This window comes from Channa argus, chromosome 1, assembly GCF_033026475.1.
Source record: "Channa argus isolate prfri chromosome 1, Channa argus male v1.0, whole genome shotgun sequence".
NCBI lineage: Eukaryota > Metazoa > Chordata > Actinopteri > Anabantiformes > Channidae > Channa > Channa argus.
In genome coordinates, this window is record NC_090197.1 from 24,294,679 (window position 1) to 24,306,962 (window position 12,284).

The 12,284-nt window shown below is 38.4% G+C and overlaps 1 protein-coding gene across 4 annotated transcripts in view; it reads right to left on the bottom strand.

Annotated features, from left to right (window-relative positions):
* Positions 1-871: 871 nt before the first annotated feature.
* ptprua (protein tyrosine phosphatase receptor type Ua) overlaps positions 872-12,284 on the bottom strand; it is a 194,143-nt gene continuing 182,730 nt past the window's right edge. For 3 of the 4 annotated variants that reach the window (XM_067508765.1, XM_067508749.1, XM_067508739.1), the window contains 5 exons: positions 9,743-10,057; positions 6,987-7,112; positions 3,548-3,705; positions 2,779-2,914; positions 872-1,907 (listed from right to left, as the gene is read on the bottom strand). In XM_067508765.1, the coding sequence (XP_067364866.1) occupies positions 1,845-1,907; positions 2,779-2,914; positions 3,548-3,705; positions 6,987-7,112; positions 9,743-10,057 (798 nt within the window). In that variant the 3' untranslated portion in view covers positions 872-1,844. The remainder of the gene's footprint in view (positions 1,908-2,778; positions 2,915-3,547; positions 3,706-6,986; positions 7,113-9,742; positions 10,058-12,284) is intronic. The other variant, XM_067508756.1, reaches the window with a different exon arrangement.

Genomic DNA, 12,284 nt, shown 5'->3' on the forward strand with positions numbered 1-12,284 from the left:
TGCTAATTAAATGATAAGTGTAAATTAAAACACAGGTCAGGAGAATGAACTGTGAAAGTTTTTTTAAGCTGTTGGGTGCATGAGGTGGAGGCAATTGTGGCAGTGGTTTTGATGGTGGAGGTACTGAGGGTGCATCAACAACTCCTCCAAGCTCGTAAGTGTGTGAAAATATCTTTGCAGAGTGGAGCGTCGGCTGCCTAACCAGCTGGAGCTCTGTGAGCAGAGGCAGAGGCAAAAAGTAAAAAAAACTCCACCAACTCTTAATTTTTTTATTACTTACATTATTTATTCATTTTAATTAATGAATTCCGCATAAACAACCAAAATGTGTGGTTAGGAAGATATATCATTACAGATCGGCAAATATTCTAGCTGTGGGCAAATTTTACACAGGAGCAAGAGCCCTGTGTCATTTAGTTCATTTTGCTGCTCTCTCTGGCTGTTTTACATTTAAATATTTGTTTATTTTGCATCTCTATTTGTGGTAATTTGTTTGTCTTGTCAATAACATATTTTGTGCCTCTTTGATTTCTCTTTGTAGTCATTTTGCCTCGTTCTGGTCATTTTTCCATTTTCTCTGCTCTTTCTTTGTAATCCTTTGTACCTTTTCCAATTTTGTATCTGTGCCATTCTTTCTGGTTTTGTTGCATTTCTTTGTGGCCTTTGGGATATTTTTGTGCTTTTCATATTTGTTTGATGACTTTTGAGTTTTCAACAAGTCACAGTGTACAGAGGTTTAGTTCCTCGGCCTTGGACTTTTACCCTTCAGCAGTTGTGGCCCATTAAATTTTCATAGGGGGGGCCTGGTAAAATCCCAAGAACCGAACCATGTCTGTGATGTGTAAAAAAATTCTCTCCAAAAAGCATAATTGTTAAGCAACAACATATTTTATTTCTTTTCCTGTTTTATACACTATTTAGAAAATAAAACACATTGAATAAATAGAAATTTAGAAAGCAACAGATTTCGTCGTATTCTCACAGCAACATGTGGTTATTCTTACAGAGCTCTCTTAGGACTAGCGGAAGGATTCACAATGCCGAATCCACCCTAAAGCAGACATGGGCCACACACTGCAATGAAACACTTAAGACTGGCATGCAGATGCTGAAGTGGTCCCCATATACAGACACAGAGAATGGATTGGCACATTGAAAAGACGTTCAGAACATCTAGAAACAACTGGGAGGAGAAAAAAAAACACCTATATACACAAAAATAAATAAAAAGAAATTAGGACCAAGACAACTCTTTTGTACAGATATGTTCATCAGATGTGATCCACTTTTTTCCTTGTTACCCTCTGTTAACTCTCAGTCATCAGCCTCACCCAAGATAAAGTTTCAAATATAGTACAGTACGACATGATGCGGGGGGGGTTCACCAACAGCAGGTTGCACCATTTACAGACAAACACAAAATATCAACCAGTGGTTGGCATCAACTGTATTTCCCTTTCGGTGTGAGTGTAGTAAGTATAGTAAGGCAGGATGCAACAGAGCTCTTTCAACCCCATTGCCAAAGTGTACAATAGGTGTCCAGATGCCTTGACGGGGTCATATATAAAATGAACTCCACTCCTGTTAGTGTCCTCTGTTTTGGCTGATGAAAAGTGGCACAGAACAGGTTGGATCAGAGTGCCAAGGAAAAGCAAAAAGGGTGTCAGTAGTATGTTACAAGTTGTCCAGTTCACCTTCTCAGTAAATCTTTATGGCAATCAATGTTTCATCCAAGCATGGCAAAGGAGACCACCAGGACTGTATACATGGACTAAGGAGACAGAAGCAGAGATCCAGGATCCAGACCTTCTCCTTGAGGAGGGATTTGAACAGAGGTATAGGTGCTATCTGACTTCCAAGCAGTCCAGGTATTCCAGGGCCAGTTCATAGCAGAACCGATACTGCTCCTGGAAAAAGAACAGAGGTTTAGTAATCAAATAGTGACTGAGATGATTTTCTATGATGAAAGCAACAGTCAGCAGTTAGACATTTTGGTAAATAGCTGATTAGCTTCCTTTTTGTTGTCAGCTCAGCACCGAGACTGTTAACTGCCACTGACATAATTCTTCAACTAACTCTGAGGAAAAAACCTAGATTTTCCAAAATGTCTTAACTCTAAATGTAAAGATTTTGATCCAGCATGTACCGTTGAGCTCAAAGCTAAGAGCCACAGACAGGTCTGTGAACTGGTCCTAAATACAATGCAGTGCTACAAAAAGTGGTTGTTTTAGGAGTTTGTAGTGATCTTAGATGTGCTATTCACATCAATATGTAGACGTAGCTACGAAGCCAGCGACATTGGCCAGACAAACTAATAATGACTGCACAAGCCCTATTTGGATTACTGAACAAATCAGAGATGTAATATAGGGGTCTGTATAAAGGCTCTCTGACTCATCTCAGAACTCCACAAGTTTCTGTTATTCCTTTTTTCTTGTCTCTGTCATACAATCTTAATGCAAACTATTTGTTTAAGTAACTGGTCTACCCAGAGAATATTTGTATTGATAGTTATAATATAGTTCTAAAATGTAATTCCCTTTTCATCAAAGACACCTTTAGAGTGCTTTACACTTGAATTTTCCATTTATGCATTTATTATGTAGAATAATCAATAACTTTGGTTGTAATGTTTAAAATAAAAATGTTATGTATGCTATTATAGTGGCAGAGGAAGTCTCTTACGTCCCTGACATCACCTGACTGTGGCAGCAGCATAGTATTAAAAGCATTAAAAAAGGCTGCAGTAAAGAGAGATAAGAACATCTGGCTGCTCACCATTGTCTCCACCATGTTTGGCTTAGAGTTGCGTAGTGTTTTGGCAGCAAAGAACACATCCACCACGCTGTGGTGACGAATCATTTCCAGGATCATGGTGCAGGCACAGAAAGTACCGCTCCGACCACCACCATTCCTGCTCCAGAACAAACGAACAAAGACACATACACACAGAATGGAAGCAGAGAGACATGAGTGACCTAATAAAGACGCGGCACAGCAGCTCAGGCAGCCTCTCAGAGGGGGAGCTACAGAGTGAAATGTCACAGTTTGACTGAGCACAGATCAAGCATGCTGTCAGAAAAAGGCCAACTGGCAGACTTTTAAGATGAATATCTGAGTAAAGTTCTCATTAAAATATGGGAGCGGGGACTTAATCAGATATGAGATGTCTAACACACAGCCTGACCTCCAGAGATCAAAAGGCACTGACATGGAGACAAGGACAAATCGCATGGAAGACAGGCAACTCAAATCAGACTGCGGATGTATTGACACAAATGGTTAAGTTTTCCTTTGTAATGCTGACGATATTCAACTGAATAACAACTTTTCTTTTTAAGTGTGACCATGGCAGGTTTTGTAACGTTAGTGATGTGAATAGTTTGAATGCAGTGTGGCATCGATCTGGAATCTGAAAGCTCTTTCATAAGGACAAGATTAAATTTTTAAATTTATAATACTTCATATTAAAGTTGAGATCACATGAAAATAGTCTAAAAAGGCTCATACAGTGCCAGTATGTTAGGTAAATGTTAGGTGCACTCACAGGCAGTGGACTATGGTGCGCCCCTCGCCACACTCTCTCTGCCAGTTGTGGACCTGAGCCAAAAGGCTGAGGAAGGCTTTCTTGGAGTCGGGCACATCGCGGTACGGGGACCAGCGCAGAAACTGGAAGTGACGCACCACAAGCTGCCCTTCCTGAAGCTGCAGAGAGTGAGAACAGTGGAGAGGAAAGAAAAAGTGAGAAGAGTTTATGTTCTGCCCCCAAATATATCCATCAAATATGCATTGCATATTGCATATGCTCCACACATCACAAACTTCTCTCTGGATATCAGCCAGAGTCAAGTTCAACGTTGGAGCTTCTGTTCTTAGCTTCTAATGGGCTGTTAAAGGCACAGAGTGTAGCATTAAGCTCTAACATAGCACATTAAAGTGAGATAATAATAAAATCAATCTAAACATAAACCACCATGCCATAAAACCAGTGGCCTTAGCACTGCATTTTAATCAACACTGCAACTATATCTGAGTAGTAAAGCCAAAACAGAATGTTAAAGCGAGTTTTTATGTATGTTTTTGCTATGCACTGAAGATATTTGGGTTTAAATATGGATATAGGAGGAAAGTTTAGAAAAACTTGATGTAAAAACAAAAACTTTGATTTCTGGTCATCCAAATTTTAATTTTTTCCAAAAGTACCACAATTTTAAAGTAAATACAACTCAATATTTAGTTGCAAATCACCAAATTGTGGATTTGGTCAAGTCATTTGTTAACTGAGTGTTTTGAATCCTGCATGACGAAGCTCCTTCCTAGAAATTTTCTAAAGAAAACGATGTTTTCTTGAACGGATTGTGAGTAGTCCACTCATGCTCTGTGGTGGTGGTTGCTAACGTCAATGACTGATGTTTTTTTCTGCACCTCTCACGTTTTTCCTGTCATTAGCTATCTTTGTTTCCCTTTGCTTTGTTGACTTGTTCTGTGGATGATGCTCAGTGCAACAGGGATTTCTTTCTTTTTCAGAACATCCACTATGTTCAGTGTTTGTGCAAAGCCTTTGATTTTTATTCTCTGAGACTTGTTGGTGTCCTGTTGATTTATTCCTTTTTAAAATGTAAAACCCAAAGCCTTATTCTCATATGACAAACCTGGATAAAATGAAATCTATCAGTCATGTTCCAATACTTATAGACGTAAGAACACGTGGGTAATTTGATACAAAATATGTTCTCTTCAATGTCATTTATTGTACTGGGGGCTGGTGGCTCAGTGGGTAGAGTATCGGGTTATGCTACAGAAGGCCATGGGATCCTGTCCAGCCCCTGTCCAGCCACCAAGTGCCACCTTGGTGCCGGTCCCAAGCCCAGATAAAAATGGGAGGGTTGCGGTAGGAAGGGTGTCCGTCATAACAACTCACGCCAAATCAATGTGCGGAACATGGTCCGCTGTGGTGACCCCTGGAGGGACAAGCCAAAAGCCATTGATCAAATGTACTGATGTTTAAATACCATCACAGGAAAGGTGTGATTCTGAATTTTGGTATAATATCCATCTTTTGATGTTAAAACCAAATGTGTTCATTTTACAGCAAAACTATGAATTAACCTTGTAAATCTTGTATTTTTAGGGTCCTGTATCTTCCAAGTAACGATATTTGCTTCTTTTTAAAATGTTTTATTATTTGTCTTTGACATTTTTATTACATGTTTGTAAATTAAAAAATTTGAAAATTTTTTTTGACTCCAACATACTATGTTAAATTTGTAGATATAAAAGCTAGATTAACTTTTTTCTGGCCACTTGGGGGCAGTGCAACAAGCTGTAAACACAACTGTTTAGAACTTACTGTACACAGTCTCTGTATGTGAAGCTGTTAGTTGTCATAGTGATAATGTTTTGATTCCAACATACAATGTTAACTCTAACTCTACTTTTATCTCCACTAACTCCAGAAAAGATATCTGGCTACAGGCTGGCAGTCGTCTCAAAGATGCTAAGGATGCCTCAGAGTTGGACATTTAAAGAAGCTGCACATTTTTATTTTTTTCTAATTCTAATTCTGAAAAATTGTCACTATGACTAAACACATTGTTGATTGGTCTATTATTGATATATTAAAAAAAATTATTTAAAGAAAAACAATGAAACTGTATTTTGTTTATTGATTTGACCATAATGGTCGCTACTTGTTTACGCCACCTCGGGAGGTGAGTAAAAATAAATTTTACTGAAATCTCATTTTTGGAATCAAAAATGACTTTTAGGCTACCATGATACCATGGTAAAAGGATGACAGGGGGGTTTACAGTTAAAGATGGTTTAAAGACAGGGACACATGTAGCAGACTGCTGAGAATCTACTGACGTCAAAGGAGTGTGTGACCGGTACACAAAGACACACAATCCAAAGCAACATAAAAGACATACTGCAATATTGGATATGGTCAAAACAAGGAAGCCTCTTTTAGTTACATTTCTGTTTTATTGTAAATATTAGTTTTATAATAGAAAAATATAAGTCTGTATTTTCAGTATTACACCATCATATAGGACCACAGCTGCTTATTATCCAAAACATCTTTGGACTATGCACAGATAATGATATTATCACGCTGTTTGTGCAAGATTATTATAGAGACAATCATTCTGACTGCTGGAAAACAACAAATAGCAGCTGAGACCTACAGTAGGCCACCACCCAGAATCATATTAGTATTAGGCATCATCAGTTTTGGCATGAAACTGTCTCCCACAGTACAGAGCTAGAGCCTTCTTTTTCTGAGGCAGGATTGAGTAGGTGTTTTGTCCAATCCAATATTAAGTAGTAAAGTTTTGACATTGACTTTTTCTTTTAATCCTGTCAAACTGAGATATGAAGGAAACTGAGTTATTCAGAGTTTACAATTTGATCTTAATGGGTCTTTACTGTAAAGAAAACATAATGATGGCAATTACATACTTTCATTAAATCAAGTCTGAGAAAATACAGTGAACAATGTGGAAGAAATAAACTATTTCCATATAGAAACTTATGCAAATGGTACAACAACATGCCCCCCACAAAGAGCACAACCACTGAAAAACATCATGTCATCACATATTAATGAATTATTATTTTAAAAATGTGTCGTTTATTAATGTGCAATATGTTTCCTGCTCTTTCTCAACAGGTTTAACCAAACATAAGCAAACAGGAAAAGTGAATGGAATAGAAATTAGATTACAGAAAAATTTAATCAGTTCATCCTTTTGTTCAAATAGATGTTTTTGCCAAATTTGAAGAAATTCCTTAAAGATTTTCCAATGGTACTACGGAATTACAATAAAATCCAACACCATTACATTATGCCTCAGGCCACGGCTGTTGCTGGTGAAGAAATACAACATGAATATTTTTGCATGTGATCTGAAAAAGTGATGCTTCCCAATATACTCGAATATGACTGATTGGGTCTATACATCACTATAGGACCTTCCACCTACCCGGGTGATGTTCTGAACACGGAAGAGACGAATGATAAGATCATCATCTGCTGTCCTGGACAGAAGCTCCACTGTCATGGGCCCAAACTGCTGCAGCCCCGGTTCAGGCCAATACTGCAGACAAGGCTGAGAGGAGAGAGGAGATGAGGAAACAGGTCATTAGCCCACACTCGCTTGAGGCAGGACAAATCATTATGTCAGCAGCCAGTGATAGTGAAGCCCAGTAACAAGACACCTGAGTATTGACAGCAGAGACAATTAGCCTAAATGACAATGATTATCTACAAATAGCAACTGTAAATTAAATGAAAAAAAAAAAAAAAAAAAAACACCCCTCACATCACTGGGAGCAATCCCTCACATAACCCACGGTCACCTAGCTTCAATTATTCATGAGTTGAAATCATTACCATTAGCACATTAGAAATTAATGAAGTAGGAGACCTTGGCTGTGCCTAGGAGAGATAAACAGGAAGAGGTTGGCAGTCGCAAAAGCCAAGGTCTCCCATCGTTGCTGCTTCAAAGAAGCGTCCCCAGCAGCCAATACGAGTGATAAAAAAAACACGAGGGAGTGGTGTTGACATGCTGACGTGTTCTTCTGTGACTTTGACAGTGAGGGTACCCCTAGAGTCAGAAGTGATAATGGCATTTCGCAATGACAAAAGGGCATTAACAGGTGACATTGGGCACCAAGGGAGATAAATATTTATACGCATAGGCAGGAGACAGCCAGCCCCAACTCAGGAGGGCAAACAGTGTGCGTCGAAGGGGTGAACTACTAATCCACTGGCAGTGAGAGACAAGGAAGGAGAAAAAGAGAGTGACAGAGGAAGAAGGACAGGATGCAGCTGACAGGCATGGAGGAAATGTGGAGGAGGAATCCAACATGACATAATGACAGAGTAGCGATAGAGAGATGGCAAAAATGGACCCGCATGCGAGAAACGAAAAGATAAGGAATGTGTTAATGGCATGGCAGCTAGCGCTAATTGACTGGACGCTCTGCCTGGAAGAATGAAGCTTTGTGGAATCAGAGATGTGATGACCCATCCTCTCTTCCCTGTGTCTCACATTTATGTCTTATCCTAAGGAAAGACATGCTAGTGTCCACATGTCATATCAGAAGCAATGGTAGTCTTATTCTACTGAGAAACAACGAATCTGAATTTCTTAGGCTTATTTTGTGTGTTTTGCCCTTTTATTTGATCTAATAGTGGACAGCATCAGGTGTAACAGGAAACCAAATGATTGGTGCCTCCAGGTTCGCAGGTGTGAGTACAGCTCCTGGTCTATGATTTTATCATTGCAAATTCCAAACAGTTTCAAAGAAATATGAAGACCGAACGGCCGAAAAAAAATGTGTTGAGCTGTTATTATTAATTTTGACATTTCATGAATCAAGCAAAAATGGATTGCTTGAAAAAAAAGATACATTTTGATCAAAAAGATTACAAAGTTAGAAATTTAAATAATTATTAGTTGTAGCTGTTTCACTTTTATAGACAGGTTTAACTGTGCACACGTTGTCTTTTTTAGTAATCAGAAACAAAGAGAAACACTGGAAACCATTCAAAGTTCTGTTCATACAGCATGCATGTGGCATTCATTCTCACATTGTCAAAACTTTTTCCCACACACCACACTTCTGTCTAGGTAACATGACACAAATGGCAACCACTAACAGACATACTGCCAAAAGACACTAGTGACAAGACTTTCTACAGGCAGAATGGCTTAAAAGCACCTGTCAACCAATCACTGCACAAAAAGCAGTGGGTGATTCATGGACAATGATGTCATTTATAGCCAACTACAGGGCTGTTTCACCAAAAGTTACTTTGGGGATTTGCTTAAGGGGCAACACATAAAAATGTTATGCCATTTAAGAGGATAACCTGTGTCAAGTAATTAACTCAAGGTGTTTACTAGGTCCACAGCATCATAATTTACAATAATTCCCATTAACTGACTAATTTTTATGTTTTTTATTTCACTGCCCAATGATTGCCTCACATTTATCGGAGAAACATTCTATAAGAGCCATGTCAGACGAGGTTGGAGGTGTATCAGAGTCTTGATCAAGCTGGAATAATAGTGTACAGTATTTTGCCTTCTACACAGTAATAGGAGATCCCCTCATCTTTGACAAAAAACAGTCTTATAGTACAAGGCTTGATTTCTAACAGTTGGAGGAATTGCTCTCTAAAGGAGAGAAACTGGCTAAGTGGACAGGACTTTAGAGAGACTGACATGTTTTTGGTTTACTTGGCTTTACTGCATCTATACTTTAGCCTTAGTCTGCAACATGCTGCTTGATGTACAGTGTTTGAAATGAATAGTCCCTGGCACATCCATTTCTTATTGGGTAACAGGTACCATGCATTTGTCAGAGGACACAAGTAAATTAGCTTTTAATTATTTGGCTTGAAATACATAATTGCTGATGTGACTAGAGCCTCCGTTGTTTCCAACTCTCTGTTGAGTCCTTTGTTTAATCCCAACTCTAATATTGTACAGCGCTAATATCTGTTATAATGTAGTGTATGAAAATACACCGTATGTCACTAATTAAGTTGTCTGCGCTGTCTGTCAAGCAGAGTTTAAATGTTACCCACGGCTAAAAAAACTTGAAGTTTGAAGTAACGGCTTACCCTAATTAGGCTAAATTAAAATGGCTTCTACCTAAGATATAGGTTGTAGATGATTCAAATTCAATTCAACGAAACTTTTTTTTAACCCCCTCCGTCTCCTCTTACCCAGGCAGAGTTGGACTGGTTTAGCTGGTTAAGCATCACCACTGAGGTGCAGCCATAGTCATAAATGAGCCTCCAGAAGTCAGTGGTGGTGCTTGGCAGAGGGTGTGGTGTCACCACAAAGGCAGCGGGACGCAGAAAGCTGTCGGCAAGTGTAGCGTTGATGTAGTTGCTGCTTTCTCCCTCTGTGGTGACGAGGAAGGCCAGGGAGCGGTCCGGAGGCAGCACATCCATGCTGCGGTTTTTCTCACGATTCCTGGGCATCAGGGAGATGCTGCACTCCTCCACATCCAGGTGAGGAGTCACCGAGTTCAGAGTCTGAGGGAGCAGTATGGAGTAGGAGAAGGAGAAGAAAGAGTGGGACAGTGAAGGAGATGATAGCATGCAGAGAGGATAATTAGAAATGTTGGTGTGTGTTTGAGAGTGTGTTCACACTTTAGATGTAGAGATAAAATTAAAAACTGAGGAGAATTATTGTGATAAGAGAAGACGGACGCAGCTGAACAGAAATAGGATCAAACAGAAATGGACAGAGGATTAAAAAAATGTGCTTCACTCAAACAGCCTGACTGTCAATGTTGACAAGCACAACTATCTCTAATCAGTTTTGGGAAAACTTTAAAACATGTTTATTATCAGTCAAAACCCCTGCAAGGCTTAATGGATAAAAACACATTTAGCGCAATCTCATACATTATGAATAAGTATATTATGAAGCAATGGAAATTCAAATGGACTGATTATGTAACTCGCTTCATATTGTGAATGGCTCCCCATTGGTTTGGACTAAACAAATTCAACAACATTCCAGCCCATAACTGGAAAATTGCATTTGGGCTTCGAGTTGCAATTATGAGAGGGTCTGACTGCACGACTCACATGAGAAGCACAAAGGGAAGGTAATGTCCAAGGGAAAGGAAAGAAGAGTAGAATATCTAATTATTCCAGACAAAGGTCACAATCGATATTGTCATTATAAGAGGCATTAACAGGACAATGCACTAGCATTACATATTATATATGATCTGACCTGCAGTCTAAAACTTTTCTACGGAGCAAAATGGTTTTTATGTTTATGCTGATTAAAAAAACGGCTTCAGCCTTGGTGGCTTTCATCCTCACTTCATTATTCTGAACAACAAGAGATTTTTCTTGTGCCTCACACCAGCTGTCCTGGACCAAGGCCAATTCATTTATTTTTGCTGTGCATTGAACACATTTGAGTTTAAGATCAAATGATGGATTTAAGACAAAAGTTCTAAATTTTAAGCTTTTATTTAATAGTGTTTGCACCGTGGTACGTTTAAAAGCATATAACATAGCACCATTGGTACCAAATTGTAAGTGAGCAGACATACTGGAAGAGTATTAGCAAATTAAACTACATTTAATAATTGGTTACAAATACATTGTTTGCAATAAATGCATCAAGCCTGTGACTCACTGACAAAAAATTGCTGTTTTTTGGTTTACTGCAGCCTCCCTCAGTCATTGTTTACAAGGGAGGAACTCCCAAATCTCCTCTTCAGCAGGTGAAATCCATGTTCAGTTAGGTTAAGGTCTGCTGACTGACTTTTTCTATTTGTTAAAGTCTTTTGTTGAGTTGACAGTGTGTTTTGGATCACTGTCTTCCTGCATGACGAAGTTTTGATGCATTTCTCTGTAAACTTGCACACAAAATGTTTCTGTCTAAATCTGAACTCATTCTACTGCAGCTATAATGACTTATATAGTCAATAAAATTCAGGGAGCCTCCACTGTGCTTCACAGATGAGCTTGGATAGTTTGGAGCATCAGTAGTACTCAGTACACCAGTGGTTTATTTATTTTTCACAATATTACAAACTTCTTGTCATTGACTATGCCCTGAGTTTTTTTGCAATGCTTCTGATTTATTTTTCCACTCTTCTCAGATTCAAGATTTACTTTTTTCTAATAAACAGTCTCTGTTCTTCAGGTTGATACATATCCTTTTTTTTTTTTTTACCAACAACTCTTTATGTGTACATGAATGTATCAAGATACAAATACCAACAAACTTACATCTCATATCAATCTGTTGATCTTAAACCCAAATGTCTTAATGCTACAGCAACAACAAATAAAATGACCTTGCTTTTCTAAAGGTTTTTGAGCAGACTGTAGAATAAATAATAGTCTGTTGTTGTAAGATGAACATTTACTGTAAAGGCAAGTTGAAATATGTTGCGGTTTTAGCTCAGATGTTGAAATATGTTATTTTATTCTTTGTGGAGTGCTGTTTAAAGAATGTATTCTTAGTTGTAACTTCACTGCTGCTTGATGGCAGCATCAAGCATCCTATAGTACATACAGTTGAAACCAGCTGTTTACATACACTGTATAAAAAAACATTTTTCCCTCACTGTCTGACATTAAATCAAACTAAACTTTTCCTGTTTTAAGTTAGTTAGAATCATTTTAATTATGTTTATTTGCTAAATGCCAGAATAATGAGAGAGAGAATTTTAAATTTTTTTTATTACTTTCTTTAAGGTCAGAAGTTTAAATCGTCTAATATCACTAT